General features: G+C 57.0%; 3 protein-coding genes across 4 annotated transcripts in view; all 3 read left to right on the top strand.

The window, feature by feature from the left end:
- Nucleotides 1-430: 430 nt before the first annotated feature.
- ATOSB (atos homolog B) lies at nt 431-8,169 on the top strand. The gene is made up of 7 exons (XM_070743676.1): nt 431-1,517; nt 3,824-3,882; nt 4,072-4,165; nt 4,340-4,498; nt 5,118-5,186; nt 5,358-5,557; nt 6,803-8,169. Exons 1-7 carry the CDS (start codon nt 513-515, stop codon nt 6,954-6,956), a joined length of 1,740 nt encoding a protein of 579 aa, XP_070599777.1. The 5' UTR covers nt 431-512; the 3' UTR covers nt 6,957-8,169.
- Nucleotides 8,170-9,271: 1,102 nt separating this feature from the next.
- On the top strand, nt 9,272-20,792 carry STOML2 (stomatin like 2). 2 transcript variants are annotated; one of them, XM_070743674.1, is made up of 10 exons: nt 9,272-9,397; nt 9,498-9,620; nt 13,694-13,765; nt 15,388-15,446; nt 15,606-15,707; nt 16,977-17,111; nt 18,078-18,222; nt 18,483-18,562; nt 19,538-19,667; nt 20,519-20,792. In XM_070743674.1, the coding sequence occupies exons 4-10, from the start codon at nt 15,432-15,434 to the stop codon at nt 20,563-20,565; spliced, it is 654 nt and encodes a 217-aa protein (XP_070599775.1). In that variant the 5' UTR covers nt 9,272-9,397; nt 9,498-9,620; nt 13,694-13,765; nt 15,388-15,431; the 3' UTR covers nt 20,566-20,792. The 2 variants fall into 2 exon arrangements, with proteins under 2 accessions (XP_070599775.1, XP_070599774.1); XM_070743673.1 differs by having other exon boundaries at nt 13,666-13,765.
- PIGO (phosphatidylinositol glycan anchor biosynthesis class O) overlaps nt 20,785-27,491 on the top strand; it is an 11,516-nt gene continuing 4,809 nt past the window's right edge. The window contains 19 exon segments of the mRNA XM_070736927.1: nt 20,785-20,808; nt 20,907-21,155; nt 21,157-21,198; nt 21,200-21,512; nt 23,441-23,478; nt 23,480-23,551; nt 23,553-23,586; nt 24,689-24,756; nt 24,758-24,813; nt 25,600-25,645; nt 25,647-25,733; nt 25,735-25,761; nt 25,985-26,068; nt 26,070-26,165; nt 27,196-27,228; nt 27,231-27,278; nt 27,280-27,337; nt 27,340-27,464; nt 27,467-27,487. Of these exon segments, the coding sequence (XP_070593028.1) occupies nt 20,785-20,808; nt 20,907-21,155; nt 21,157-21,198; nt 21,200-21,512; nt 23,441-23,478; nt 23,480-23,551; nt 23,553-23,586; nt 24,689-24,756; nt 24,758-24,813; nt 25,600-25,645; nt 25,647-25,733; nt 25,735-25,761; nt 25,985-26,068; nt 26,070-26,165; nt 27,196-27,228; nt 27,231-27,278; nt 27,280-27,337; nt 27,340-27,464; nt 27,467-27,487 (1,521 nt within the window).

The raw sequence follows: 27,491 nt of genomic DNA, 5'->3' as shown, positions 1-27,491 counted from the left end.
AAATCTAATTATCTATTTAAAAAATTATTAGTTACATGATACAATATTAAAATTTAAATAAAAGAGGTTTTATTAATGTCTGCATTGATGCCATGTAACTTTTGATAGTCAGATGGAGAAAAATAATTTTTACTTAGACTTTTAAGAATGGACAAAGTTGTGTAAATTCAATAGAACTTTTTAGATGAGGAGAGACAAGAGCCTCCACTGAGTGAGTGATAAGAAAAGAAAAATTTATATGTCATCGATTTTAAGCATTGTTGTTGTGTTTGTAACTATATATTGTTTTATTTTATGGTGGAGAAAATAAAAATTTTATACCTGGAGGAGAAATCTCTGGGTCTGCGGCTGCCCCTCGGAGGGCAATGCAGGGGGGGAGGGAGATAGCTTAACCCCTCCCTCCCTCTTCTTCCAGATGTGGCTGTGCCGCCCGCTTCCTAGCAGGGGACTCGGCCGGACGCCCTGACCACTTGGCAGCACTTTAGCGCCCGTCCTCCCTCCCCCTCGGCCCCATGAGGCACCTCAGTGCTGAGCCTGGACTCCCCCGCAAGCAGAGCTCCGGCCTGAGCCAGGAGCAGCAGCAGGAAGGCGAGGAGGAGGAGGAAGAGGAAGAGCAGCAACAGCAGCAGCCCTGGAAGCACCATGGCCTCCAGATGGGCAGCCAGAGGGTCTACCAGGTCTCCATCTTCTCCGCCCGGGGCAGCAGCTCTGCCCCCCCGCAGCAGAGGGGCCCCCGACGGCAGCCCATCAAGCGCGCCTGCCCAGAGCCCCGGTGGGTGGCCGGGGGCGGCGAGCGGGATGCCAAGAGGGCCCACCGGGGGACGCAGCGGGAGGAGGAGGAAGAGGAAGAGGAGGGGGCCATCGAGGACGGGCTCCTGGTGGACGGGCTGGCCCTGGGGGGCGCCGCCCAGCACTTCTCCCACAGCGGCCTGAGAGTGGTAGAGCACCGGCGGGAGGCCAGCCCCCCCGGCCAGGGCGGAGGAGGAGGAGGAGGGGTCCGGCAGCCCAGGACGGCTGAGGGGGTGGCCCTGCCGGCACCCGCCAAGCTTTCCTGCCCTTTGCACACGAGAGACTCGGCCCCCGTCTTGTGGGGGGAGCCGCCCGCCCTGGACTCCAGGCCAGAAGAGAACGGGGGCCCACGTTTCCCACGCGACCACGATTTGCACAGCCCTGCGTCCCCGCCCCCACCGCCAGGACAGGGGCCCCCGGAGGCCCCAGGGCCCAACACTCCACCCGAGGCCCCAAGCCTCAGCGCCAACGGGCTCTGCTCGGCCGAGAAGACGCCCTGCTCCAGCGGCCAGCTGTCCGGAGGCGGGGGCGGAGGCCCTGCCAACTGCCCGGCCAAGAGGAAGCTGCTGCCCTCGGTGGAAGGCAGGGCGACCGCCGGCCTGGAGGACGAGAGCCTTCTACCAGCACGCAAAAAGAGGGCCCTGCATTCCCCCGCCGTGCCAGCCTCCTGCCGCAGCACCGATGCCAAGGGCGCCCCCTACTGGAACCATCTGCTTCCCACAGCGAAGGTGAGGAGGTGGGGCTGGAGACCTGTCACTCAAAGAGGACCGGAAGGGTGGGAGCTGGGTCTGGGCAAAGAGCCGCCTTTCGGTGGTGGTGTCCAAGGGGGGGTGGCATTTCGCTGGCAGAGCCCTGAGGCCTCACTCCGAGCTGGGGAGGGGAGCTGCCCCCCTCCCTCTCGTGGCAGCCGGCATCTCTAAGCGGCAGAAACCCCGGGACTTTCTCAGCCTTTCTGAGTCGGGGGTCCCCAACCTTTCCGGCTTGGGAGAGCCAGCGGGGGCCGGGTGGGCCGAGGGGAAGGTTCTGTGCAAGCGAGGGGCAAGGCCCCACAGGAGCACATGCAACTCCATTTGTGCAAGTGGTGGGTACACGCGTGTTGTTTGTGCAAGTGTGAGAGAATTGGTATGTTAGACGTGTCTCCTCTCCTGGAAGGAAAAGAACCCAAGTCCTGCACAGAAGAAGTCAGAATAACCATCCAAATATCACCAAGTAAACAGTCTTTCTTCCCAGTTGTCTCTGTCATAATCAGTAAACAAAGACATCAAGCCTAAACACACTTTAGCTGTAATACATGACTACAACACAGAGAGATTGCAGAGCATAAGTACAGGGAGTAGCCAGACAAAGAGAAACAGAGAGGGTGACTCAGAGAAATAAGCTATGAACTCTAGCTCCCTCTGGTGGCAGTCTGCAACACCTGAAGCCAATATATTGGCAACCCAACAGTTATGGACAGGGTCCTAACAATATCTACTGCATTTCGAGCCCACTGTGGACAGATACATACGTGTGCAATTAAAAAGTGCAAATTAAAAAATAAGAACTTTATAGTAGAAAAAAAATGTAATGGGAGGGCTCTGTCTTTAAGTTAGAGAGAGAGAGAGAGACTAAACTGCGCTGGTGGAATTAGTGGAGGACGGGCACTGCCACCCAGTGGGCATCTCTGGTCTTTGGACTCTCTCGACCCCCGACTCCTATTCCCGGAACAATTCCAGCTGGAGAATGTGGCCCTGCAGAGGACCGGTGCCTGCCAGGGGTGGCGGGAGGGGCTAAAAGTGCACTCCCGTCCCTGGGTGTCAGTTTGGGTGACCTGGGCCAAAGGTGGACGTCCCAGAGTAGCCTGTGCAGGGGCAGGAGTGGCAGAAGCTGGGGGTGGAGTGAAAAGGGGACTGGGCCTAGAATCCCTCCGTGGCCGCAAGCGAGCAAAGTCCAGCCGCCACTGGATTCCACGGAGCCTGATCTCACGCTGACCTTCCCTTGCGAAGGCGCCTAGACAAGGCAGCTGTTTAACCCAGTACTCCTCAAATAGTGGGGGGCGCCTTCCTAGGGGGGGCACGGAGCAATGGCCAGAGGGGGTGGGCGCATGACCCCGGGGAACATGCCTTTTTTTTGGCCGCAGGGAGTAGGACGCGCATCCTGCCTGACACTTGTACCGGCACATCTATCGCGTACCTGACCCTTGTACCGGTCCCTCCGTCGCCTTCCTCGGTGTCGTGTGCTGGACACAATGCCGAGGAACGTGACAGAGGTACCGGTGCAACTGGTACAAGTAGGGGGCACAATTTGGGGACTATTTACAGTCGTGGCGGAGAGTTGGGGGGCTGAGAAACCTTTACTCCTTCCTAAGGGAGGGGTGTATCAGAAAAGAATTGAGAAACCCCCTCTGGGTTTGGGCCTGACGAGCGGCCAAGACTGCGGTGGGGGCTCCGTTAGAGAGAGGCGCCCGAGTCGAGGCTCCCAACTCAAGGGGTCCTGAGTGGCTGGAGGGGCCCATTCCTCTTCCCCGGGGCTTCCTGGCCCCCCTCCTCGGCCAGCCCCCCTGTGACAGGAGGAGTTTCAGATGTCCCAAAGACCTTTGGCAGGGGTGGGGGGTTGGTGGAGCTGGGGCTGGGGGGGGGGGCGTTGCTCCCGGGGAAGGTAATCCAACGTTTCTCGACCTGGGCTACTTGAAACTGGGTGGGCTTCAGATGCTGGAATTTCAGCCCGAGACCCTTCAAGTGTCTGAGGTTGAGAAACTCCAACTGCCTGAACTGAGCCGGCCTTTGGTCAGAGGAGCTGTGAGGTGGGTCCATCAGAAGGCCGGGTGGGCAGGGCTGTCTTCTGCTGAAAGGCAGCCTCCTTCCTAAGGGCTTGACTGGCTTCCAAGGGGTGGCCCCTGCGGAATGCTGGCTGGTCTCCCTTGGTCACGGCTGAAGGGGGCGATGGAGCTATAAGCACCACTTGCTCCGCAGGGGGTCCTGGATGGGGGGGGCTGCAGGGGGCTTGTGTGGAGCTGCAGGGCCTGACCTCCCCCTTTTGGGTCTCCTTGGCGCAGGGCTCCGCGAGTGGCAGGACAGGAGCCTCCCAGCTGAAGACAGGGCTGCACCTCAAACCGTGAGTCCTCCTCCCCCCTGCCCCCTTTCCATCCGGGGATTCCCCCGGCAGCCTCCACCCTGTGCAGCCAGGTGGGACGGCCACGGGGCCTGTCCAGGGAGCTCCCCAAGGCTCCCCATGTGGCCCCACACCCATTGGGGGTCGCGGAGGAGGCCCCCCCGGAGTGAAACTTCCCTTCTGCCCACGCAGGAGGAGGCAGCTGCGCAGCAGTCCCGGAAGGGCTCTCGTGGGCAGGCGGGCCCCCACCACCTCCACCAGCCACGCCCTTCTGGGGAACTTCGAGGTAACCATGGTGATGGGGAGGACTGACCGCCGCCCCCCCCCCCGGGGGACTGTCCATGTCCCCCGTGGACGCAAAGCCATGGGGGAGCTGCCTCCTTTCGACCGAGGGGGCTGGGTCCTTCAGTGGGACCTGGCCCAGCCCCCCTCTCCTGAAAACGCCCCCCCCTCCTGGCAGGAGTCGATGCTGAAGGGGCGCTTCCCCCCCTCCGGCCGGATCGAAGGCTTCAGCGCAGAGATCGGGGCCAGTGGGTCCTACTGCCCGCAGCACGCCACTCTGCCCGTGGAGGTCACCTACTTCGACATTGCCCAGCACAACGCCCCCTCCCCTTTTCTGGTGAGGGGCTGCAGGGGAGGGGGGGCTTGCACTGAGGAGGGTGGGTGTGGGCTGGCAGGCAGGATCCCGCAGGGGAGGGGGCTGTGCTGGGGGCTGTAGGAGCAATTGCTCAGCTCAGGATGGGCTCCTACCGGCACTTCCCCCCCCCCCCCCCACAATTCCACCTGCAGGGGGCTCCTCCAAGGAGTGTCACCTGGCAGGTGTTGTGAGTGCTCCTTGTCCACCGCAGGTCATGTCAGATCCTGAGGAAGATGAGCCAGCCCCCACCCCCATACCCTTGGCCAGGGGGGTTGCCAGCTGATGCAAAGAGTGAGAGGGAGGGAGAAAGTGACCTGAGTGAACCCGAGGAACCACTAGGGGGGGCTGGTGGGCCAATGGGGGAGCGGTCCCAGTCAGAGGATGAGGAAGACATGAGAGTGGAAAGCCAGTGGATAGACCCTCGCTATAGGAGGCTGCTGAGAAGGCGAGAGGGGTTGCAGAGTATAAAAGGCCTTAGCTTGCAGCCTTAGCCTCTTGGAGGTGCGGTGTCATAATATAAGTGATTTCTGAGTTGGGGTCCACTCCGGGGGCCACGTCCCCCCTTTTCTGACGTCGTTCTGGTGCCGCCTTTGTGCCGCAGGGAGTCATTGACTTGGAGGCCTTGGGAAAGAAGGGGTACAGCGTCCCCAGAACGGGCACCATCCAAGTGGTGAGTGGCAGCAGGAGGGACGAAGGGGGGTGGGGGGCAGAGCCTGGCTCTCTTCTTCCTCCCCCGCCCTCCTGGGGTGGGGACAGGAGGAGGCATGGAGGTGGGGGGAGCCTGGGCGAATGAAACCCCCCCCTTCTGACCCCCCTCTGTCTGACCCCCCTCCTCTTTCAGACCTTATTCAACCCCAACAAGACCGTGGTCAAGATGTTCCTGGTGACCTACGACTTCCACGACATGCCCGCCAACCACGTCACCTTCCTGCGCCATCGCATCTTCCTGGTGCCGGTGGGCGAGGGGGAGGGGGGAGAGGCCCCCGGGCCGGACCTCGCAGGGCAGCCCAAGCGCGTCCTCTGCTACCTGATGCACCTGAGGTGAGGGCGGGGGGGGGAGCTGCATCTGGGCTTCTCTGAGGCCCGAGGGAGCAGGGCCTGAACCCCCTTGGCTCCTCCTCATGGCCAGCCAGTTGAGACAGCGGTCACTGCCCCCACCTTGACCACCTTTGCTTCGTTGCTCAGGACACGGGTGGGAGGGATTGGTTGGTTCCACTGGATTCATTGCACCCACTCCCACCCCCACCTGGGAAAGGTCTCCTCCCTCACGTATCCCAGCGGCCGGTCAGGTCCCACAGAGTCGGCCTTCTCCAGGTCCGGTCAGCCAGACAATGTCGCCTGGTGGGGCTGAGGGGAAGGGTCTTCTCTGTGGCAGCTCCGGTCCTCTGCAATCAGTCCCCCCCCTCGCCTTTCGAAAGGTTTTAAAGACACACCCCTGACCTTCCGCTCCAGCTGATGGTATGACTGGGATTGGATGGATCCAGTAGAATGGTCTTAAGTGCAGGGGGTTTAGGCTTAGGCTTTATGTTTGAGTTTCATAAATTCTGTATTGATTTTATCTTGTAAGCCGCCCTGAGTCCACTGGAGGAGGGTGGCCTGGAAATCCGAATGAATGAATGAATGACCAGAAAGCCCCTCCCAGATTTGGGCTGCAGTGGGGGAAGGCAGGAGGGAGAGAGGGGGGCTGGATTTAGCCCCATTTCAGCACCTGTTCTGGGTTGGTGCAGCTGTCCTCAGCGGAGGGTTCAAAGACCAGGAGGGGGTCGGCCTCCTTTTGCACAGGGGTTGGTGCAGCGCAGTTGGACTGATTCGGGGGTCCTTCGCAGCGCGTCACAAACACCTGAGCCACACCTGAGCCGCTCTTGCACTTATTTCGGATGTGGTTTAGCACCATTACACGGCTCCAAATCTTTGGATACAGGATGGGCGGCAAATATAATTTCATATATAAACAAGTAAATAAATACAATTAGATTGAACCAGACTTGTACAAGCTGATAAGTTGGGGGCTGTAGGGTCAATTGTGTTGGCTCCCCCACCCTCTAAATTGCAGGCAAAGGTGCCTTGTTTATTTATTTATTTCTATTTATTTGTTTGTTTTGTCAAGTACGTATTGGGGGTATACAAAGATATAGCAATGTTTATATACATGATACAAGTAAGAGAGGAACGTAAGGACAGGGGACGGAGGACACACTGGTGCACACCAGGCTTCCCAGACGGACCCCGTGGCCTCCCCCCTGCAGGCCCCCCGTGAAGAGCCTCCTCCTTCTCTTCCCTTTGCAGGTTCCACAGTTCGAAGTCGGGGAAGATCTACCTGCATGACAACATCCGCCTGCTCTTCTCGCGCAAGTCGATCGAGATGGACTCTGGGATCCCTTACGAACTGAAGTCGTTCACGGAACTGCCGCGCAACCCCTGCTACTCCCCCCGGGCTTGAAGGAGGAGGGAGTTGGGGGGGCAGCGCTTGGCCCGAGCCCAGGAGGGGCCCAGGAGGGGCCGGAGGACGCTTCCCTGCAGCCATCGGCCGCCACCCTGGAGCAGGGAGAGCTGCGTTTTACTCACTGGATCCGGCCCAGCCAGGATCACAAATGCAGCACCTCTCAACCTCTCGTTTTTTGGTGGCTGGTACAATTCTGTGCAGGAGGCTGGGGGTGAGGGGGGGGGAAGGAGGAGGGGGGAGGTGTTGCCTTGGGGGATGGGCTCCTGCCTGCTTTGGTAGGTGGGCAGGGGGCACAGGCGTTTGGGCCATTCAGAAGCACGTACAGAGCCAGGAGGGGGCCTTTCCCTCTAGGTCCTTCATGTGGGAGCTGCTCTTTTTGAGGGTCAAGCTGGATCACCAGGCAAGAGAGGCTTTGGAGTCCATCCGAGCTCGCTTAGGGGAAGGGGGCTGAAGGCAGCCCTGCAGGGAGAACAGGTCCAGCATTGCTGCTCCCCTTTCCCAGGAAGCCATGGAAGCTGTAACTGCCACAGGAGAGGAGGGGTCTTTTCCTCCTGGCTACTGCTTCAGGCTCCCTCCCCTCCTGCTGGACCAGCCGTGCAAGGCCAGGCGCTGGGCTCACCTCGGGAGGCTCATGCTGACCTCTCAGTGCCCAGCTCTGCTCCACACACTGCTTGTGTGTGTGTGTGTGACCAAGAGAAGGTCCAGCCAGTTGGTCTTTGGAGGTAGGAGGCAGGGTTTGTGAACCAGTGAAAGTCTTTGCTTTGTCTGCAACCTGAGCTGTCCCCACTCCTGGGGGTCCTTCCGCCCAGGGCACCACCCAAGCGGGAGATGGTAAGGCAGAAGGGGCTGTTTGAGGGGTCCCTGGGTAGCTGTGAGTCTGTCCCAGTTTGAGCTGCACCAGTTTAGAAGAGAGGAAGCCTTGCTGTGAAGCCCAGGCCTCTTTTGGGGGGACAGTTCTGCTCCCTGTCCCCTCTCCCCAACCCCACCCCCAGCATTATTTCCCCCTGGTATTATTTTGGTTTGGGTTGCATCTCCTGCATTGTTATCTCAAGGAGGAGCAGGTGTGATGAAAGGGGCTACAATTACAGAGACTTGAAAATATTTATATTTAAAAGGAAAGAGACAGGCAGAAATGTGTGGAATACTTTCTCCCTTCTCTTTCCTCTTTTTTTGGAACAGAAATAAAAATCTATAAATGTGTTTGGAAAAAGTGTCTGCTGTCTTCCTTGATATTTTCAACATGGTCTAACCCCACTGAATAAGAGGAGGGGGGCTCTGAAATAGACAGATGAGAAGCAGCTGGAGAGGAAGACATGTGGTGGTGACTCTGCGTCCCCACTGCCTGCAGTTAGAGCCTTGTTAATTGACTCGGCTCCCTCCTTCCAAGGTCAGTGAAAGGAGGACCCAGATTGTGGAAGGCAACATCTGGACTCTTACACTGTTCAGAGGGGGCTGCAAAGTGAAGTCTAAGACAGCATTATTGCTATTCCCCTGGAGACCTTGCTGAGATGATGACAGCCCAAGTTAATTACCCTGGGGTCCGTATTAGCCCCCACCCCACCGTGCTGGCCTTTTCGAAGGCCTTGAGGACCTGGCTTTACCCGCAGGCCTGGGACCGTTGATCAATTTGATGCTATCTTGATTCGGCCACTGAAGGATATGAATGGTTTCTTAGTGGGTTTTAGATTGTTTTTATATTGTTTTTATATGTACGCCGCCCAGTATTTATTTAGTCAATCAAGTATAGGATCGTTTATAAACAACATGGAAAGTAATGATAAAACATATGAGATTGGTATGATTGTTTAGAATTGTTAGTTTTTTATAATGGGTTTTTAATATAATTTATATTGGATTTGTATTTTATTGTATGTATTGTTGTGAACCGCTCTGAGTCCTTGGAGAGGGGCGTCATACAAATCTAATAAAATAATAATAATAATAATAATAATAATAATAATAATAATAATAATAACAATAAAAGACAGTAGGACAGCGACGGTCGGCACAGTGGTGCACTTTTGCATGCCCCTTATAGAAAAGGGGAGAGAAAATAAAATAAGCCCAGGAAAACTACAGAGCACTCTGGGCAATTTAACACACACTCACACCCACCCCCAACTGCAAGGGGAGCCTCGGATGCGGAAGGGCCGGGAATCCCTGGGGCGGAGACTCGACGGAGCATCTCGGAACCAGCGACGGAGCGGGACGGCTTCCCCCCCGGGAGCGTGACGACAGGGCACCAGTGGCCGCACGCCCCATTGAGTGCGAGACCGGAAGGGGCGGGCTGACGCTCGGCCGGGCTTCCTTCCCGGAGGCGGAAACGCGGCGGAGTCCTTGCAGCGGCGCACCGGCGCTGGACTGGAGAAGGCGTGATGCTGGCGCTGCGGGCGGCGCGCGGGGTCTCGGCGGGCCGGCGGCTGCTGCTGCTGCGGGAGGTGCGGGGCGCGGCGGGGGGCAGGCGGGGGAAGGGGGGTCGCGTGGCGGAGGCGGCCCCCCCTCAGCGCCTCCTTCCCTCTCTCTCTGGGGGTCTTGCAGGGGTCCAGGGCGGCGGTGAGAAGCGCCTCGGGGCTGCCCGTCAACACGGTGGTGCTCTTCGTGCCGCAGCAGGAGGCCTGGGTGGTGGAGCGCATGGGCCGCTTCCACCGCATCCTCGAGCCGGTGAGAGCCGTGGGGGGGGCACCCGGGAGGGCGTCTAGTCGGGCTCCGTCCCTGTGCACAGCGCCCCCCCCCCGAAGTCCCAGGAGGCCGTGGCTCTGATGCTGGGCGACTGTTGGGGGGAAGCGTTGGGCGAGGCCTCCCCCCTGCCGAGCCCTGCAAGTTGAGGCAGTCGCCCAAATACACTTTGAACCCTCCGTCCTGAAAGCAGCGGGGTGGGGGCTCTGCAACCTTAAAGAAAGAGACATTTGGACTCGTTTTCCCCAGGAAAGAAAACACCCGGAGTGACAAAACCTGGGTGGGCGTGGCCAGCTCCCCCTCATTTGCTCCCTGCCAGCCACGCCCACCCCAGCCTTTGTGGCTCCCCTCTTTTCTTGTCTGTGGGGAAATGTCTCTCTTGCTCTCTCATATTCCCTCTTGAATAAGGTGACCACATGTTAGCATTAGTAAAGCGGGGTCCCATTGACGGGGTGGGTGAGGTGTATCTTGATTTTTGAGCCATCCCTAGCTTGTCCTGCATTGGGACTTTTTAAAAATAATGTGGCACAAATTGTTTAAAAGGTGGACGTCTGCTCACCTTAATCTTGAAGCATTCCCCAAAAGGGGGGGGGGTGAGGCCAGCCAGTGGGGAGGGGTCATCCAGCAGGGGTACAAAAGAGCCCCAGATTGCTGCCTTAAAGCAAGAGTCTTTGCCTCCCTCCAAACCTTCTTGCCCTGGTTGGGATCAGAGGCTGCCTGCGGAGGGTTGCTGCCAAGCTCTGGTCCCCTGACCCATCAGCAGCCTTTCGGACCGGTTGCCCTCCCCCTCCTGGAACCGGGACAGGGAAAGCGCCACCCTCTGGTGTGAAGCCCTTGGTTGAGGCTTGCAGGCAGAAGTGTCGTCCCCCCTCCCCCCACAAGGGGCTTCTTAGTGGGGCTTGGGCTCCTGGCAGCCTTCCTGCTCAGAGGTTGCACATTGCTTCCTCACCTGCTTGCGGTCTTCTTCCAGGTGGTCCTCGACTTACAGCCACAATGGAGTCCAAATGTTATGTTGTTTACTGAGAAATTTGTTAAGGAGTTTTGCTCCATTTTTGACCTTTCTTGCCACAGTTGTTAAGTGATTCACTGCAGCTGTTAAAGTTAGTAACATGGCTGTTAAATGAATCTAGCTTCCCCATTGACTTTGCTTGTCAGAAGGTCGCAAAAGGGATCACGTGACCTCGGGACACTGTGACCGTCATAAAGATGAGCCAGTTGCTGAGTGTACGGTACAAGTGTCAATGACAATGGGGCTGCTTTAACAGTCCAAAGTGTGAAAAATGGCCACAAGTTGATTTTTTTTCAGTGCTGTTGTAACTTCAAATGGTCACTAAGTGAATTCTTGTAAGTCAAGGACTGCCACGTGCCCAGAAAAGGCTTGGAACTGGCATTACAGTTCTCAGTTAAGGGGGGGGGGGGCGATGGGCCGCCTAGGGCCGTGGCTCAAGTAGCCAGAGATGCTTGTGAGTGGGGGGGGGAGGAGAAGCCCAGCCTTGGGGTGGGGGGAACCATCTCTTCCCTGGCGGCTGCAGCTGCTATTTCCTCAAGTGCTGGAGGGTTTTAAGGCCAGACTCTGCCCTCTTGAAGGATGGTCCGTTTGGTTTTGTGGCATATTACAGGGGGTTGGGCTAGATCAGAGGTCCCCAACCGCCAGTCCGCGGACCGGCACCGGGCCGTTGGGGGTTTTCAGCCGGTCCGCGGCGCCAGGGCCCCCTCGGCCTTTCCGCACCACCAGCGGCGCTCCCCCCGCCAGCCAGCCAAGCCCCGCGCCCGCCGGAACCGGCTCCTCGCTCTCCCCCCGCCGCCCGCCGCGTTTGCAGGAGGTGGGGAGGGTCGGGCGGCCCGCCAAGGCCAGGAGGGATGCCGCTGCCCCCCCCTTCCCTCTCTCCGCCCGCCGCTGCGCCTCCTTGACGCCGAGAGGAAATGCTGGCAAAGGCTTTTCTCAGCGGAGGTCTTCAATGTCGGGGGCGCACGGGCGGTTGCACGCGCTCCCTATCTCCCTGCTAGCCCACTCGGAGTATTCAAAATAAGAAAAACCTTTGCCGGCGAAGGCTTTTCTTATTTTGAATATTCCGAGTGGGCTAGCAGGGAGATAGGGAGCGCGTGCAACCGCCTGTGCGCCCCCGACATTGAATATCACCTTCGCCGGCCCCACCTCTCCTGCAAACCCCCTTGCTGAGAGCCTGGGGCGAAAGTGCTCTCGCAAAGGTGAGGCGGGCAGGGCGTGCGCGCGTCACCGCTGAGAAGAACGGAGAACGAGAGTGAGTGATAGCAACAGACAGCAAGATAGAGAGAAAGTGAGAAAGAGAGAGTGAGAGAAAGGGGGGGAGAAAGAGATAGCAAGAGAGAGAACAAGAGAGAGAAAGCGTGAGAAAGAAAACAAGAAAGAGTGAGAGAGAGAGAAAGCAAAAGAGACAGAAAGAAAACAAGAGAGAGAAAGTGAGAAGAAGAGAGAGAAAGAGGGGGAGAGAGAGAGAGGGAGAGGGAGAGGGGGAGAGATATTTATTTATTTTATTTATTTTTTATTTGTTGGACTTGTATGCCGCCCCTCTCCGAAGACTCGGGGCGGCTCACAACATGTAAAAACAGTCACAACAATCCAATTAATTAAAATTTAACGATTTAAGAAAAGAAACCCCATATGATAACAGACACACACACAAGCATACCATGCATAAATTGACGTTTGAGAGATAGCAAGAGAGGGAGAGAGAGAAAGAGAGAGGGAAAGGGGGGAGAGATAGCAAGAGAGGGAGAGAGAGAAAGAGAGAGGGAAAGGGGGGAGAGATAGCAAGAGAGGGAGAGAGAGAAAGAGAGAGGGAAAGGGGAGAGAGGGGGGAGAGAAAGAGAGAGGGAGAGAGAGAGGAGATAAAGGAAGAGGAGAGAGAGAAAGGAAGAGAAAGAAAGAAAGAGGGATAGAAAGAGAGAGAGAGTGAGAGATGCTCAGTGAGCCTTTCTTTGAAGTTGCCTTTCTTTCTTTCTTTCTTTCTTTCTTTCTCTTTCTTGCTTTCTTTCTTGCTCTTTTTCTTTCTCTCTTTTACCTTCCCTTCCTCTATTTCTTCTTTTCTTTCTCCTTCCTACCTTCTTCCCTTACTCTCCCCTTTCATAAGTTTCCTTGCTTCCTTCCTCAGTTCCTGTCCCTTCCCCCCTTCTTTCTTTCTTTCTTTCTTTCCTTCCTTCCTTTCCTCCCTCCATTTCTTGCTTTCCTTTTCCTTCCTCCCTTCTTTCCTCCCTCATTCCCTTCTTTCACTCCTTCCTCTCTTACTCTCCCCTTTCACACCTTTCCTTGCTTCCTTTGCACCCTTCTTCTGTTCCTGTCCCTTCCCTCTTTCCTTCCTTCCTTCCCACCCTCCGTCCATTCATTCACCCATTCCTCTCTTGATCGCCCCTTTTACGGCGCCGCTGACAGCTAGCTCCCCCCCCCCACCGGGCCATGGAAAACTGGTCTAGCTTAAAGCCGGTCCCTGGTGCAAAAAAGGTTGGGGACCTCTGGGCTAGATGACCTTGTTGGTGACTGTTTCCTTATGAGGTTTCTTAGTGGAGCTTGGATGGCCATGTGTCTTGACAGGGTGTCCAGCAAACCTGGAAAACAGGAAAATCAGGGAATTATCACGGAAGTTGGTGGTTTGGGAAATATCAGGGAATTATCACGGAAGTTGTGAAAAAAAAGGAATAAATTGGAAAAAAACCCAAATTGTATTAAAAGGTTTAAAAGTCAGGGGAAAATTGTGTTTAAAAAATGGCAGAGTCAAGCAAAAATGACCATAACTGTGGCAACCACCTCCTTCCTCAGCTACCGATATTTCTCCACGGCTTGGCTGTTTGGTGTGACGTCATCTACGGCCGTGCCTTCACTATAGATTGCAAGTGACAGGGAGACATCAGGGAAATGTCGAAATGCTTCCCCCCCCCACGGACCCCCTGCTTGGTCCCTCCAAGGGGATTGTGCTGCTGTGATGGTGGTGGGGCAGGCGGAGGGGACGTTGTGGAGGGGAAAGGGTCACCCTTGTCCTTTGCTGATCCTCGCTAGGGACTGAATTTCCTCATCCCACTCCTAGACCGCATCCGCTACGTCCAGAGCCTCAAGGAAATTGTCATCAACGTGCCAGAGCAGTCGGCTGTGACTCACGGTGAGTGGCCTGGCTGGTGGGGGGCGTGGGGAGGAGCCCTGGGGGGGGGGGGGGGCTTGACCATACAGAGGTGTCCTGGATTGGATTGGGTGGCTGGCTCCATTCATTCCTGCAGGGAGGGGATGCAACTCAGGACAGGGGGTCCTCCACTTGCTACAGTTCGTTTAGTGACTATTCAAAGTTAATAACCACACTGAAAAATGTGACCTGGGACCGTTTCTCATACAGCGGTTGGTCATTCACTCATTCATTTGTACTTATATGCTGGCCAACTCCCAAAGCAGCCTCGGGATCATGTGATCAACATTTGGGGGCTTGGCAACTAGAATAGAATAGAAATTTTTTATTGACCAAGAGTGATTGGATACGCAAGGAATTTATCTTTGGTGCAGATGCTCTCAGTGTCCATAAAAGAAAAGAGACATTTGTCAAGAATCATGAGGTACAACACTTAATGATGGTCATAGGGGTCAAATAAGCAGTGAAGAAACAATCCATATTAGTAAGAATCTTAGGATACAAGCAACAAGTGACAGCCATGCAGTCCTGAGTGGGAGGAGATGGGTGATAGGAATGATGAGAAAAATTAGTAGAAATAGAAGTGCAAACTTAGTAAAAAGTTTGACAGTGTTGGAATTATTTCTTTAGCAGAGTGAGGGCGTTCGGGGAAAAACTCGCCTGTCCTTATGACGGCGTCCTAGTCACGTCCCCTTTTGTGACCGCCCCAGCTGGCTTTTAACAAGCAGAGTCAACGTGGGGGCGGGGGTGGTGGTGTTGGGGAGGCCAGATTCGCTTAACAACCACATGACTCGCTTGACAGCTGCAGGGATTTGCTTAACAACTGTGGCAAAAGGGTTGTAAAATGAGGCAAAGTTGAACAACTGCCCTGCTTACCAACAGGAATTTGAGGTTCAATTGTGGCCGTAACTCAAGGCCTGCCTGTGGTTGCCAGTCGGGTGCCAGCAGCCTGGTTTCAAGGTCCCTGCTAGAGCCTGGGCCCCGAAGCGTTCACGGATGAGCCTCCCCAAACGTGTGTGTGTGTGTGGGGACAATGATGATAATGCTGGGCTGCCTCCCTGGAAGGAAACCAAAGAGCTTCCCGTGACTTTGAAACTCCCCTTGGGAATGAGAAGCAATTTATGCCCCCCCGCCCTCCCCTCCCCTGAAAAGGAAAGACAGGCAGCTCCCGGGCGCCCTCCGTGGCTCTCTGAAAGGTCTGCAAGGGGGGGGGGTCAACCCTTCCTTTCCCCTCCATCCAGTCAGAGCTGAGGAACCTTCTCAGATGAGAAGTGAAACTCCTTCAAAGAATAACCGGGAAGTCCAGTTGCCTCCTGAGAAAGCACCTTTGGACAAGCAGCTTCCAAGCAGAAAGCTGAGGGTGGTCAAAGGGTCAATGAGGGTGTCCAGGGATGCCCTCGGACGCCGCATAAGAGCAGAAAGTGGCCAGGCCCACCCGCCCTCACCCCACTTAGCCTTGGACGTCTGAAGCCTCGAGGGGTCCTTGGCTCCTGGGTCTCCTTGTCGAGGCCAGAGCCTTGCATCAGCGGTCCAAGGGCCGGATTGCTGGGTGGGTGACCGAGGCTCCCTTGGCTCCCGCTGAAAGACCTTCTGTCCCCTTGCAGATAACGTGACCCTCCAGATCGACGGGGTCCTCTACCTGCGCATCATGGACCCCTACAAGGTACCGGGCGGGAGGTCCGAGCAGAATAATTGGAGCGCTTTTAGTCTGCATGGATTTGGGAGGTCTCTCGTGGGCTGCCCAAGGCCTCCCCCTGGGTGGTGGGTCTGGCCCTCCCGCCTGGCCTGGGAGGCGCTCACGGGTGTCCCGGCTCTTTTCTAGGCCAGCTACGGGGTGGAGGATCCCGAGTACGCGGTCACTCAGCTCGCCCAGACCACCATGCGATCTGAGCTGGGCAAGCTCTCCCTGGACAAAGTCTTCCGGGTAAGACGCCGGAGGGAAGGAGGGGCCCCTGCTGTGCACTGGCCGGGCAAGAGGAGAGTGGGCAGCCAGGCTTGGTCCCAACTGGGACGTCCAGGAACGACGGGGCCTCGACTCCCGTTTGTGAAAGGAAAGTGGCCCTTTTACTCAAGTCGAGCAGTGGCCACAAGAGCAAAGCCGGACCTGGATGTTCCCACTCAGAGCCTGCGCTTCCTCCTCTCCTCCCCTGCCCTCCGTGTCCAGTGGTGGCTGCATGGAATGTTTTGGAAAGGGCCTTGAGGGTCAGTACCCCTTGGGTGGAGCTTCATCTTCCGTTCTCAGGCCATCCTCGATCAGCTGGTCAGTTCCTGATTCTATCACACCCTCTCCCCCCCCCCCCCCCGCATTTCATCCACTAAGTGAGTTAGGCTGAAGGTCATCAGGGTTTTATGCAAATTACCTGAATTATTTATTTATTTTATTTATTTATATTATTCATTGGATTTCTAGGGCGGCCTGCACAATAAAATCAATACAAATACAAAATATAAGAAAGCCAATGTAAAACCTAAGCTAAAAACCCCAAACAATTAAAAACCATTTAACTAAAATTCAATCATAATCATTCACTCACACCGTGTTTGCTGGAGCAAGAAGGCAATGGTCAACGGCCCCAAGCCTGCCGGCAAAGATGTGTTTTTGGAGCCTTACGAAAGGCCAGGAGGATGGGGGCGGTGCGAATCGCTGGGGGGAGTTGATTCCAAAGGGCCGGGGCTGCCACAGAGAAGGCCCCACCTGGCTGTCAGTGCCAGGGGTGTTTGCTTGAAGAGAGCTGCATAGTACGTAGCCTTTTCCTCAGACAAAAAGCCTTTGGAGGCAGAAGCCACAATCAACTTCTGAGCAATGTTGGAGGGACCAGGAGGGGGTCGCAGAGCCCACACCGACAGGCTCCCTCTGGCTGCCTCCAGACGGACGGACGGAGGGATCTATCTATCTATCTATCTATCTATCTATCTATCTATCTATCTATCTATCTATCTATTGACTGATCAATCGATTGGAGAAGGGCGGCATACAAATCTTAAAAATAATAATACTAATCTATCTTTTATGCCGCCCAATCCTGAAGGACTCAAGGTGCCTTACAACAATATAAAAACACAAAGTAATTGGCCATGGCAGATGTCAGAGGGCAGGTGGGGTCTGAGCAGGGGGGTCTCCGGGGCTGCCTTTCCTTGTGCTCTGCCCCTTGCCGGGCACTCAGACTCGTCCCCCCCCCCTTGCCCCCCCCAGGAGCGTGAATCCCTCAACGCCAGCATCGTGGACTCCATCAACCAGGCCTCAGACTACTGGGGCATCCGCTGCCTGCGCTACGAGATCAAGGACATCCACGTGCCGCCCCGCGTGAAGGAGTCCATGCAGATGCAGGTCAGGCCGGACATCCTGGGCAGTGGGGGGCGGGGGGGCTCTCCGGGGCTGCCTGGCTATGGCTGGGAGGAGGGCGGTGTGGGTCCCGCTTGGCCCAGTGTTTGCCCAGCGCCTGGGGCTCGGGGTGTAGAAGGGGCGGCAGCTGAACCCCTGCAGTCCTGGCCTGGGGAGGGGCCCTTTCATCAGGAGGCGAGGAGATGCCCACAGAAAGGCCCTGTTGCTTTCAGGGTGTCTAGCAAGCCTGGAAATCGGAATTATCAGGGAAATTGGTGGATCGGAAAATATCAGGGAATTATCGGGGAATTTGTGAAAAAAATGGAATAAATCAGGGGGGAAAAACAAACTATTAAAATGTTTGCAGGACAGAAGGAAAAGGGGGGACAGGATCAAAACATTTAAATAGGTTCAAGGGTTAAATAAGGTCCAGGAGGGAAGTGCTTTTAATAGGAAAGTGAACACAAGAACAAGGAGGCACAATCTGGGGTCAGTTGGGGGAAAGATCAAAAGCAACGTGAGGAAATATGATTTGACTGAAAGAGCAGTAGATCCTTGGAACAAACTTCCAGCAGACGTGGTAGATAAATCCACAGGAACTGAATGTAAACCTGCCTGGGATAAACATAGATCCATCCTCAGATAAAATGCAGGAAATAGTGTCAGGGCAGACGAGATGGACCATGAGGTCTTTTTCAGCCGTCAGTCTTCTGTGTTTCGATGTTTAAAAGTCAGGGGGAAATCATGTAAAAAACCCGGATCCCGCTTCCTGGCAGAGTCAAGGAAAAATGAGCCCAACTCTGGCAACAACCTGCTTCCCCAGCTCCCGATATTTCTCCATGGCTTGGCCGTTTGGTGTGACGTCATCCACGACCGGGCCTTCCCTCTCGACCGCAAGTGACAGGGAGATGTCAGGGAAGCAGGAGGGGATTTCAGAATGCCTTCCCCCCCGACCCCCCCCCTTGCTTCCAGGTGGAGGCTGAGCGGCGCAAGAGGGCCACCGTCCTGGAGTCGGAGGGGATTCGGGAATCGGCCATCAACGTGGCGGAGGGCAGGAAGCAGGCCCAGATCCTGGCTTCGGAGGCGGAGAAGATGGAGCGGATCAACCAGGCGACCGGTACGGGGAGTGGGCAGGGGGGCTCGGCCCAAAGCGAGCACAGCGCTCTCCCTCTGCCCTGGGTGGGGCCCATACCTGGCACGGGTGGACCAGCAGCCCTGACCATCTCCCTGCCCTGCACCCCCTCTTCTCTCCCTCCCCCCCCCCCTTTTGAAGGAAGGCCTCTGCCCAAATGCCACCTGAGGGGGTGAATGAGGCATGGGGGGGGAGCCAGCCCCTCACCCTCTCTCCCTCCCTCCCTCCCTCTCTCTGTCTCGCAGGGGATGCCAACGCCATCCTGGTGAAGGCCCAAGCCAAGTCCGAGGCCATCGGACTCCTGAGCATGGCTCTGACCCAGCAGGTGATCACGGGGAAGGGGGAGGAAGAAGGGGGGGGCTCTGTCCCTGTGGGAGTCCTCCAGGCAAGCCCTTGTGGGGGGCCGCTTGCTGGGGGCCGTCTAGCTTCATGAGAGGCAAAGAGAGGAGTGTGGGGGGGTCTATGTTGGAGGCCTTGGGCTCTAAAGAGACCGCTTGGTCTAAGCAGGGGGTCTCCACCTTTCTAATGGCGCAACCCCTTTATACAGTTCCTCATGTTGTGGTGACCCCCAGCCATAAGCCCCAATTTTCCCAACAGCTTGAGGCTGATTGGCAGGGAGGTCAGAGGGAAACCTCCCCCCCCCCCCCCCTGTCAACGCCCAAGTGGCCGGATTGTAAACATCTCATCCAAGGCGCCAGAATAGAAGCTTTAGTTCCGCACACCAGGGGGAATGTATCTCCCCCCCCAGGGTCTTCTTAGGCGACCCCCCAAAGAAGTCCCGGCCCCCTTCTAGAGAACCACTGACTCTAGTGCTTAGGTACCAGGCAAGAAACCCAGAGGCCATGAGTTCCAATCCCGCCCCACACTCTCAGACCCACTTGCCTCACAGGGTGGTCGGGTGGGGCCAACAGGAAGAGGGGCCTGGAGTTATTGGTCGAAAGAAGGAAGGGAGGGGTCTCCGGATGCCCCCTCCCCAAGGCTTCCCTTGAAGAGGGCTGGGTGGGGGGTCCCTGGGTGGGACGGGGGGTCCCAACTGCTGACCTGGGGGCCAGGGAGCCTCCCTCTTGGAGGTGGGCAACCGGGGGTGGGGGGGGAGCTGGGTCCTGCTGGGTTGGGGGCCCCCTCCCCCTCCGCTCGTTCCCATCCTCTGGATGGGTGTCCAGACCCCCTTCCTGGGGGTGCCCCCACACAGCAGCCCTGCTTGTCCTCTGGGGCCGGGTGTGAGAAAGGGGGGGGAGGAATGAGAGACCCCTTGGTGGACTGGGGAGGTTTTTCACCCTTCCTCCGGTCCCCCACCCAGAACGGCAACATGGCGGCCTCCCTGTCGGTGGCGGAGCAGTACGTGCAGGCCTTCTCCCAGCTGGCCAAGGAGTCCAACACCATCCTCCTGCCCACCAGCACCGGGGGACGTCACCACCATGGTCACCCAGGTCAGTCTGGGGCCGGGAGGCGGCAGAAATTCCTTAGCGGGAGGGGCCCTCAAGGGCACAAGCGCGTGTTCAAAGCCTTTCGGAAGGCCAGAGAAAGTAGCGGTGGTACAAATCTCTGGGGGGAGTTGGTTCCAGAGGACTGGGGCCACCATAGAGAAGGCTTTCACTTGCGGTCCCGCCAGCCAACATTTTTTGGCTGATGAGACCTGGAGAAGGCCGGCTCTGTGTGATCCAATTGGTCGCTGGGATGTGTGAGGCAGAAGGTGGTCCCATAAATAGTCTGGTCACATGCCATGCAAGGTCACCAACACCTGGAATGTGCCAGCCTTGCTTCTGGGAATATGCCTGAGTGGGGAGGTTGGGGAGAGCGCTAGGGGGCAGCTGCAACAGCCAGGTGGTCCATGTGGGCAGAGGGGGGGGGGCTCCCTTGACTGAGATGGGGAGACACGAAGAGATGGCCAAAGGGCCCTGTGGGGGTGAGCAAGGACCCTGGAGTTACATGGGGCCTAGGCACGGAGGGTACGTTGGAGCCCCAGGGGATTGAGGGGGGCTTGAAGGGCTGGGATGGCAAAGTGGTTAGAGCTGATCCCTGGCTGCCAGCAGTTTAGCAGTTCAAATCCCACCAGACCCAAGGTTGACTCAGCCTTCCCTCCTTCCCAGGTGGGTCAAGGACCCAGATTGTTGGGGGCAAGAGGCCGAGTCTCTGGAAACCACTTAGAGGGGGCTGGAAAAGATGCTGCTCACCCAACCCCCCCTGACCTGTGGGTCTTGGCAGTTTGTGGTGGTGCAGAGCACCCCCCACCCCACCCCTGTCCTCCTTGACCCCTCGCCTTTCTTCCCTCCTCTTTCAGGCCATGTCCATCTACTCCTCCCTGAACAAGACTCCTCCGCCCCCTGAGAGCTGGAGGACCCCGGCGGCCTCCCCTCAATCGGCACAGCAGCCCCCCCAGCAGCCCCAGCTACCTGGACCTGGAGCAGTCGAGCACCAGCTAGCTGGAGAAGCAGCCCCCCTCCCTCCCTGTACCCCCCCCCCCCCCAAGGACTGCTCCCCCAGGGACTCCCCCTCCCCCCTGGTTTATTTTCATATTGGATGGAATCATGTTGTAATAAAAGGGCGATGGCAGAGCCCGTGTCGGCAGTGGTGGGGCTTTGAGGGGTGGGTGGGTGGGTAGAGAGTCTCTCCTAGAGGGGCAGGTGCCTGGCAGGGAAGCTGCTGCAGTTGGGTCCTCCCGCCTGAAGGGGGCGCCCCTCCGCGGCCGCTCTGCCCGCGCCCTCCCTGGCCGCTTCCTCCTTCCGCCCCCTCTTCCGGCGCAAGGGGCCAAGGGCGCGCGGGCATGGGGCGGGCGGCGGGGGCTGGCGGCGGTGGCCTGGCGGCCCTTGTGGCGGGGGGCGGCGGCGGCGCTGTTCGCGGGGGGCTTCCTGCTGACGCGGCTGGAGCTGGACCGGCGCAGCGCCTGCCACCTGCCCCCGGGCGGCCCCCCCTCGCCCCCCGCCGCCTTCCCCGGGCGGCCCCGCGTCCTGCTGGCTGCCGGGGCCGGTTCCCGCGGGCGGCGCTGGTGCTGATCGACGCGCTGCGCTTCGACTTCGCCGCGGCGCACCCCCCGGAGCCGCCTCCCGCGCAGGCCCTTCGAGGGTCGCCTGGGGACGCTGGGCCGCCCTGGCCCGCCTGCAGCCCCCGCCACGCCCCGCCCTGCACCGCTTCCGCGCGGGACCCGCCCAGCACCACCATGCAGCGCCTCAAGGCCCTCGCCACGGGCTCCCTGCCCACCTTCGTCGACGCCGGCAGCAACTTCGCCTCCCACGCCATCCGCGAGGACAACCTGCTCTGGCAGCTGCGCACCAACGGTGGGGGCCCCGGGCGCTAGTCCGCGGGGGAGGAGGAGGGAGGGGGGAGGCTGCGCCGGCCCTCTGCGCTCTCCACGGGCCCGAAAGGCGCCTTCCCCCCCTCTGAGCTTCTGCTGGGGAGCCGGGAAACCACGCGGTTGCCCACAGGTGCTTTTCCCAAGACTGGACAAAAGTGGACTTTCTGGTTTGGCTTCTCCTCCAAGCTCCGGAGTGAAGACGCCAGTTGCCTCTTTGGGGGGGGGGTGGGGGGGCGGGGCCTTTGGGACAGGCATGGCCTGGATGGTGCCTCCCGCCTTGGCTGCCCCCCCCCCTTCCTTCCAGTCCTGAGAAGAATGCCTGGAGCTCCCCTGTCCCTCCCCACCCTGAGACGCCTCGGCCTCCCTGGGTGGAAGGTCCAAGAGGCCCTGCTGCCTTCGGCCTCTCCAGGGACCCCATAGAAGCAGCCCACTTGCTGGGGCTTCTTGGTTGGAGGTTGCAGGGGGCGCTTCCGGGCTTGTCCAACCATTGGAGGCTATGGGGTCATCTCTGTCAGTTGCTGCCTGCTTTGACCTGGGAATGATTCCCCCCCCCCCCAAAAGAGACCTCATCCCCCTACTGACCCTCGGGGGGGTGAGCAGAACCCGTAGCACCCTGTACTGTTTTGGACAAGCACTGGGGTTCTGCTCTGGCCATATATATTTGCATGAGTGAAATGGAATGAACCTGAATGGATGTTTTCTAATGCTTGGAGTTTTAGATTTATTTTAGATCAGTTTTAATCTTGGGTTTTGTATCATTCCCGTTTTCTAAGCTGCCCTGACTCTATGGACAAAGGGCAGCACAGAAGCCCAGGTTTTGAAATAAGGGTTGCGCAATCTCTTATTAAAACACTAGGAGGTTTTAAAGACAAAAATGGAGCAGCCATGTGTCTGGAATGGAATAGGGCTGTGACGGGCAACCTATGGCCCTCTCTGCCAGCATGCAGCCATGGCCCAACTTCACCATGCACGCATGCACCTCTCGCCGGCCAGCTGATTTTCGGGTATCTCCCACACGCTGCATGGAGGGTGGGGCACATCCCCTCTGGAGGGGTGGGGTGGGCTGCAGGAGGGTTGTGTACACATGTGTGAGTGTGTTTACCACAGGTATGTGTGGGGGGCCATGCAGGGGATGCCACGCACACTGCGTTATGGGTGCTGGAAACGTACGCATGCTGTTGAGCGCTTACACTCAGCACTCAACAAGAACAAGGTTTGCATGGCTGGTATATTGATTGCGTTGCGTTGCATTTATATGCCGCTCCCCTCCAAACTGGACTCTGAGCGGCCCTGTAGAGGGTTTCCTGCCTGAGCAGGGGGCTGGACTAGAAGACCTCCAAGTCCCTTCCAAGAGCAGAGAATGGGGCTTCCTGAGACTCTGATGATGGTGGAGCAAGAGGCATTTTAACCAATCCCTGTGTTTAACCAATCAGGAAAGATTGAATGGACTCGTATCAGTCTAGTCTGGAGGACAGAAGGGAAAGGGGGGGGGCACAATCGAAACATTTAAGAACATTAAAGGGTTAAATAAGGTTCAGGAGGGAAGTGTTTTCAATAGGAAAGTGAACACAAGGACAAGGGGGCACAATCTGAAGTTAGTTGGGGGAAAGATCAAAAGCAACATGAGAAAATATTATTTTACTGAAAGAGTAGTAGATCCTTGGAACAAACTCCCAGCAGACGTGGTTGGTAAATCCACAGTAACTGATTGAAACAAGCCTGGGATAAACATAGATCCATCACTAAGATAAAATACAGGAAATAGTAGAAGGGCAGACGAGATGGACCATGAGGTCTTTTTCTGCCATCAATCTTCTTCTCTGTTTCTCTGTGTGGCTGGTTGCCATGGCTGTTGCCTCCCCTCCCTCCCTCCTCGGGTGCCTCTGCCAATGTCCCCTCCGCCTCTTCCAGGGAGAAAAGTGGTCTTTATGGGGGACGACACCTGGGAGGGGCCTCTTCCCGCAGGCCTTCCACCGGGCCCACTTCTTCCCTTCCTTCAACGTCAAAGACCTGCACACGGTGAGACGATGGGATCCTGCAGCATTTGTACCAGACAGGTGAGTGGCCCGCCCTGGTCCTGCCTGGGAGGGAGGTGAGGGGGGGGTCAGGGAGGCCGGAGTCTGACAGGGAAGGACCACTCTGGGGACCAGGATCGCTCCAGGGGTCTGGATTTTGCTAAGAAAATGCTTTTTTAAAAAAGATTTTTTATAAATATAAGAAAGACGAATCTACTACAACACAAGCAAAAGATTAAATCGATACCAATCCATATCAAGAAATTTTAATACAAGACAATTTAAGATCAATGTCAACCCTCCTGTTGACTGTCATTTCCTGCTGCTTATTTGTGACGTCCTATAATTGTCCTAAGTGCCTGCTCCTCTTACCATCTAACATCCAATCATTTAACTAGAATCTCATTCTTATTTGCCTTTGTATTTAAGTTTATAGAGTCTTTAATTTTTATTTTCATTCCTTTCTTTTGCCAGCTGTACTTTGTTTTAACAGCAAATTTATTAGTTTCAGGTTGTTGGCTATTAGACACATATTATACACATCTCCATGCCTCTTCCAACTTAAAAGGAAAATGCTTCTTTAATGGCTTTTGTAACAGAGCCAAGAGACAGGGGCCAAACAACAGGTGGCCCTGAGTCCCATGGGCGGCAGAGAACTCAAAGCCCACAAAGCTCCACTTCCTGCCAGTTTCCCTGACTTGCTGTCCTTGCCCGCCCATGAAGGGAGGGTTCTTCCCCCCCCCCCCCGAGGGTCCCAGCCTCAGCTGCCCCTGACTGCCTGTCCCTGGAGCTCAGCCCCCTCCAACCTTTGGGGACCCAGGTGGTGGTGTTGGGGGAGAGGGGATGGTTCCAGGTGCACACCTGTGCAGCCCCATTTGTTCAAGCAGCAGGTAGACAGACACCTGTCGCTCATTGTAAATTGGGCCGTGCTGGTTGCCCTGCCCACACACAAGCGGAGCACAGTGCCCGCCTCTCGCTTCCGCGGGCCCGGCTCTAGGGGGTGTGTCCATGACCCGGTGAGTGGGGTTGGGGACCACTGCCCTTCCCCCCTTGTGTGCCTTGCCCTCCTTCCTGGCCCCCTCCCTCCAAGGCCCCGCCCCTTTTCACCTTTGACCTCTTTCTCCCCTCTTCTCCGCGGCCCCAGTGGACAGTGGCGAATGGGATCTACTCATTGCCCATTTTTTGGGTGTGGATCACTGTGGTCACAAACACCGGACCGGATCACCCTGAAATGGCCAAGAAGCTCTCCCAGATGGACGAGATGCTCAGGTGAGTTGGAAGGGGGGTGGCTGCCCCTCCCCCCCAGCCTCCCCTGGCAGACAACTTTTCCCCTGGCGCCAGGCACAGCCGTCCTCATCACGGCACAACTGCCCAGCCAGGGGACCGTTGCCGTGTGGCTGCTTCTATATGAGGGCCGCCCAGAAGGTGAATGCACCACATTTATTTTCTTCAACGGTTATTTATTAAACACGATGAAACCTACACACAAGAAAGAGGATGTTTCTTCTACACCCTGTTTTTCCACGTGATCTCCGTCCCATTCTACGGCCTTCCTCCAGCGAGACCCAAGGATGTGGATGCCCTGTCAGTTCCCCTCCTTCTGGTCACAAAGCCATTTCTGCACTGTGCAAATCGCCTCTAATGGCTTCACCCTCCGGGCCCCAGCGACTCACCGTCCTTCTGTCGACTGCAGATTGTCCGCAAACTCTACACAAACATTTGTGAATGTTCCCAACAGTTTCTTTCTCTGCAGTGAGAAATCCAATGACCACATGCTGCTTGTAACGTACATCCCGTACAGAGGCCGTTTCCAACACACGGCTGCAGCTACACTATCTGTCAGAAGAAGTGCAAAATTTACACACACACTCCTGACCATTCACATAATGTATACCTAAAGTTTTGCATTGTATTGTTAACTGGAGGCTGAGAAAAAACGATGTGGTGCACTACTTTCTGGGCATCAGGGGGCGCACGGACTCTTTCCGCCAGCCTGTGTGGCGCTGGGGAGGCCAAGAGCCCGTCACATAAGTTCTGTATATTGTTGATGGACAGTTCACTGGTTGACCACCTGGGCAATGACACGCTCCTCCTGGTGGCAAGGGGACCATGGCATGACTGCGACCGGGGACCACGGGGGAGACAGCGACGAGGAGCTGGACGCGGCTCTCTTTGTGTACAGCAAGGCCCCCCCTCTTCCAGGACCCTCCCCCTGAGGTGAGCGGCCCCTCCCCAAAACGGCTGGCCCGCCCAGGTGGTGTGGGGGCATCATTGGGAGGGAGGGAGGAGCCCTGAGCTGCCACCCGGGTGTCAAGGGGGTCCGGGGGGAGGATCCGTGGAGGGGAGCAGCGCCAAGTGGCCGGTCCCTGGTGAGAGTGAGGGCCTTCCAGAGGTCCCTTCCCACCTTGGCCCCGTCCTTTGCCCCCCCCTGCCTCCCCAGGGAGCCCTCACGACGGTCCCGCAGGTGAACCTGGTGCCCACCTTGGCTCTCTTGCTGGGGGTCCCAGTGCCCTATAGCAGCATTGGGGGAAGTGATGGCCGACCTCTTTGCCACCGAGGGAGGACCCGGCCTCCTCCGCCTCCGTGCCCAGCTGGCAGCCTACGACGTCAATGCCAGGCAGGTAAGAGTGGCCTTCTCCCCCCCCCCCCCAAATAGGAGGCCTGCAGAAGTCGGGGTTTGGGGGGCAGGCAACCAGAGGGTGCTGTGGAGTCTATGGGGCAGTGTAGAAGCCTTTGCGCTATTGCTCAATGCTATGGAGACACGCACACACACACGCAGTCACTGGGAGAGAGTTCAGCTGTGGGAACATGGGCATTCATGCTCCCGTTGCCCCCTCACAGCACAGAAGCTGTTGCTGAACCCGTGCGCCCCACAGATTCAGCTGGCCTGGCAGCCACAGGGCTGGAAAGCAAAAACGAAGGATTGAGGGGCCGTGATTTCTGACCATCTCCAAATGCGTGGGACAGTGCAGTCAGTCAGTAGGGAAAGTGAGTAGGATGCTTGGCTGCATAGCTAGAGGTATAACAAACAGGAAGAGGAGGAGTGTGATCCTGCTATGTAGAGCGGTGGTGAGGCCCCATTTGGAATAATACTGTGTCCAGTTGTGGAAACCTCACCTACAATTGAGGGGGTCCAAAGACGGGCTACAAGAATGGTAGAAGGTCCTTAAGCATAAAACGTATCAGGAAAGACTTAATGGGACTCAATCTGTATAGTCTGGAGGACAGAAGGAAAAGGGGGGACATGATCGAAACATTTAAATATGTTAAAGGGTTAAATAAGGTTCAGGAGGGAAGTGTTTTTAATAGGAAAGTGAACACAAGAACAAGGGTGACACAATCTGAAGTTAGTTGGGGGAAAGATCAAAAGCAACATGAGAAAATATTATTTGACTGAAAGAGTAGTAGATGCTTGGAACAAACTTCCCAGCAGACGTGGTAGATAACTCCACAGGAACTGAATCTAAACATGCCTGGGATAAACTAAAGCCCCATCCTAAGATAAAATACAGGGGAATAGTATCAGGGCAGACTAGGTGGACCAGGAGGTCTTTTTCCAAAGCTCTGGGTGAGGCCATTTTGACCTTGGGGGGGGGCCGTGAGTGGAGCCTCTCTAGGCCTCTGAGCCGCTGCCCTCTTGCTGTCGCGCAGGTGGACCGCTTCCTGCACTCCTACGCAGAGGGCCGCCCCAGGACCTCCCAGAGGAGAAGCTGCACCACCTCCATCGCCTCTTCCCGCTCCGCCGTGGAGGAGCACGAGCGCCTCTCCGCCCAGGAGGCCTCTCTGGCTGCTGCCGCAGATGGAGGGGGCTCCGGGCGCGTTTCCAGCGGTACCTGCGAGAGGCCCGGGCCGTGTGTGCCGAGTCCTGGGCCCGCTTCCACCCTGGCTTCATGGTGGGCGGCTGCGCTCTCTTGACCTCCACTCCTGCCTGCTGTGCTACTTGGCCT

This window comes from Erythrolamprus reginae, chromosome 2, assembly GCF_031021105.1.
Source record: "Erythrolamprus reginae isolate rEryReg1 chromosome 2, rEryReg1.hap1, whole genome shotgun sequence".
In the NCBI taxonomy this organism is placed as follows: Eukaryota; Metazoa; Chordata; class Lepidosauria; order Squamata; family Dipsadidae; genus Erythrolamprus; species Erythrolamprus reginae.
This window is presented reverse-complemented; position numbering and strand designations above follow the sequence as displayed.

Coding starts and splice junctions, on each gene's coding strand:
- ATOSB (XM_070743676.1), top strand. CDS start 513: ATGAGGCACCTCAGTGCTGAGCCTGGACTCCCCCGCAAGCAGAGCTCC. Junction 4,499..5,117: donor ACGCCCCCTCCCCTTTTCTG/GTGAGGGGCTGC, acceptor TTTGTGCCGCAG/GGAGTCATTGACTTGGAGGC. Junction 5,558..6,802: donor TGCTACCTGATGCACCTGAG/GTGAGGGCGGGG, acceptor TTCCCTTTGCAG/GTTCCACAGTTCGAAGTCGG.
- STOML2 (XM_070743673.1), top strand. CDS start 9,335: ATGCTGGCGCTGCGGGCGGCGCGCGGGGTCTCGGCGGGCCGGCGGCTG. Junction 9,398..9,497: donor GGCTGCTGCTGCTGCGGGAG/GTGCGGGGCGCG, acceptor GGGGTCTTGCAG/GGGTCCAGGGCGGCGGTGAG. Junction 18,563..19,537: donor GCATGGCTCTGACCCAGCAG/GTGATCACGGGG, acceptor TCCCCCACCCAG/AACGGCAACATGGCGGCCTC.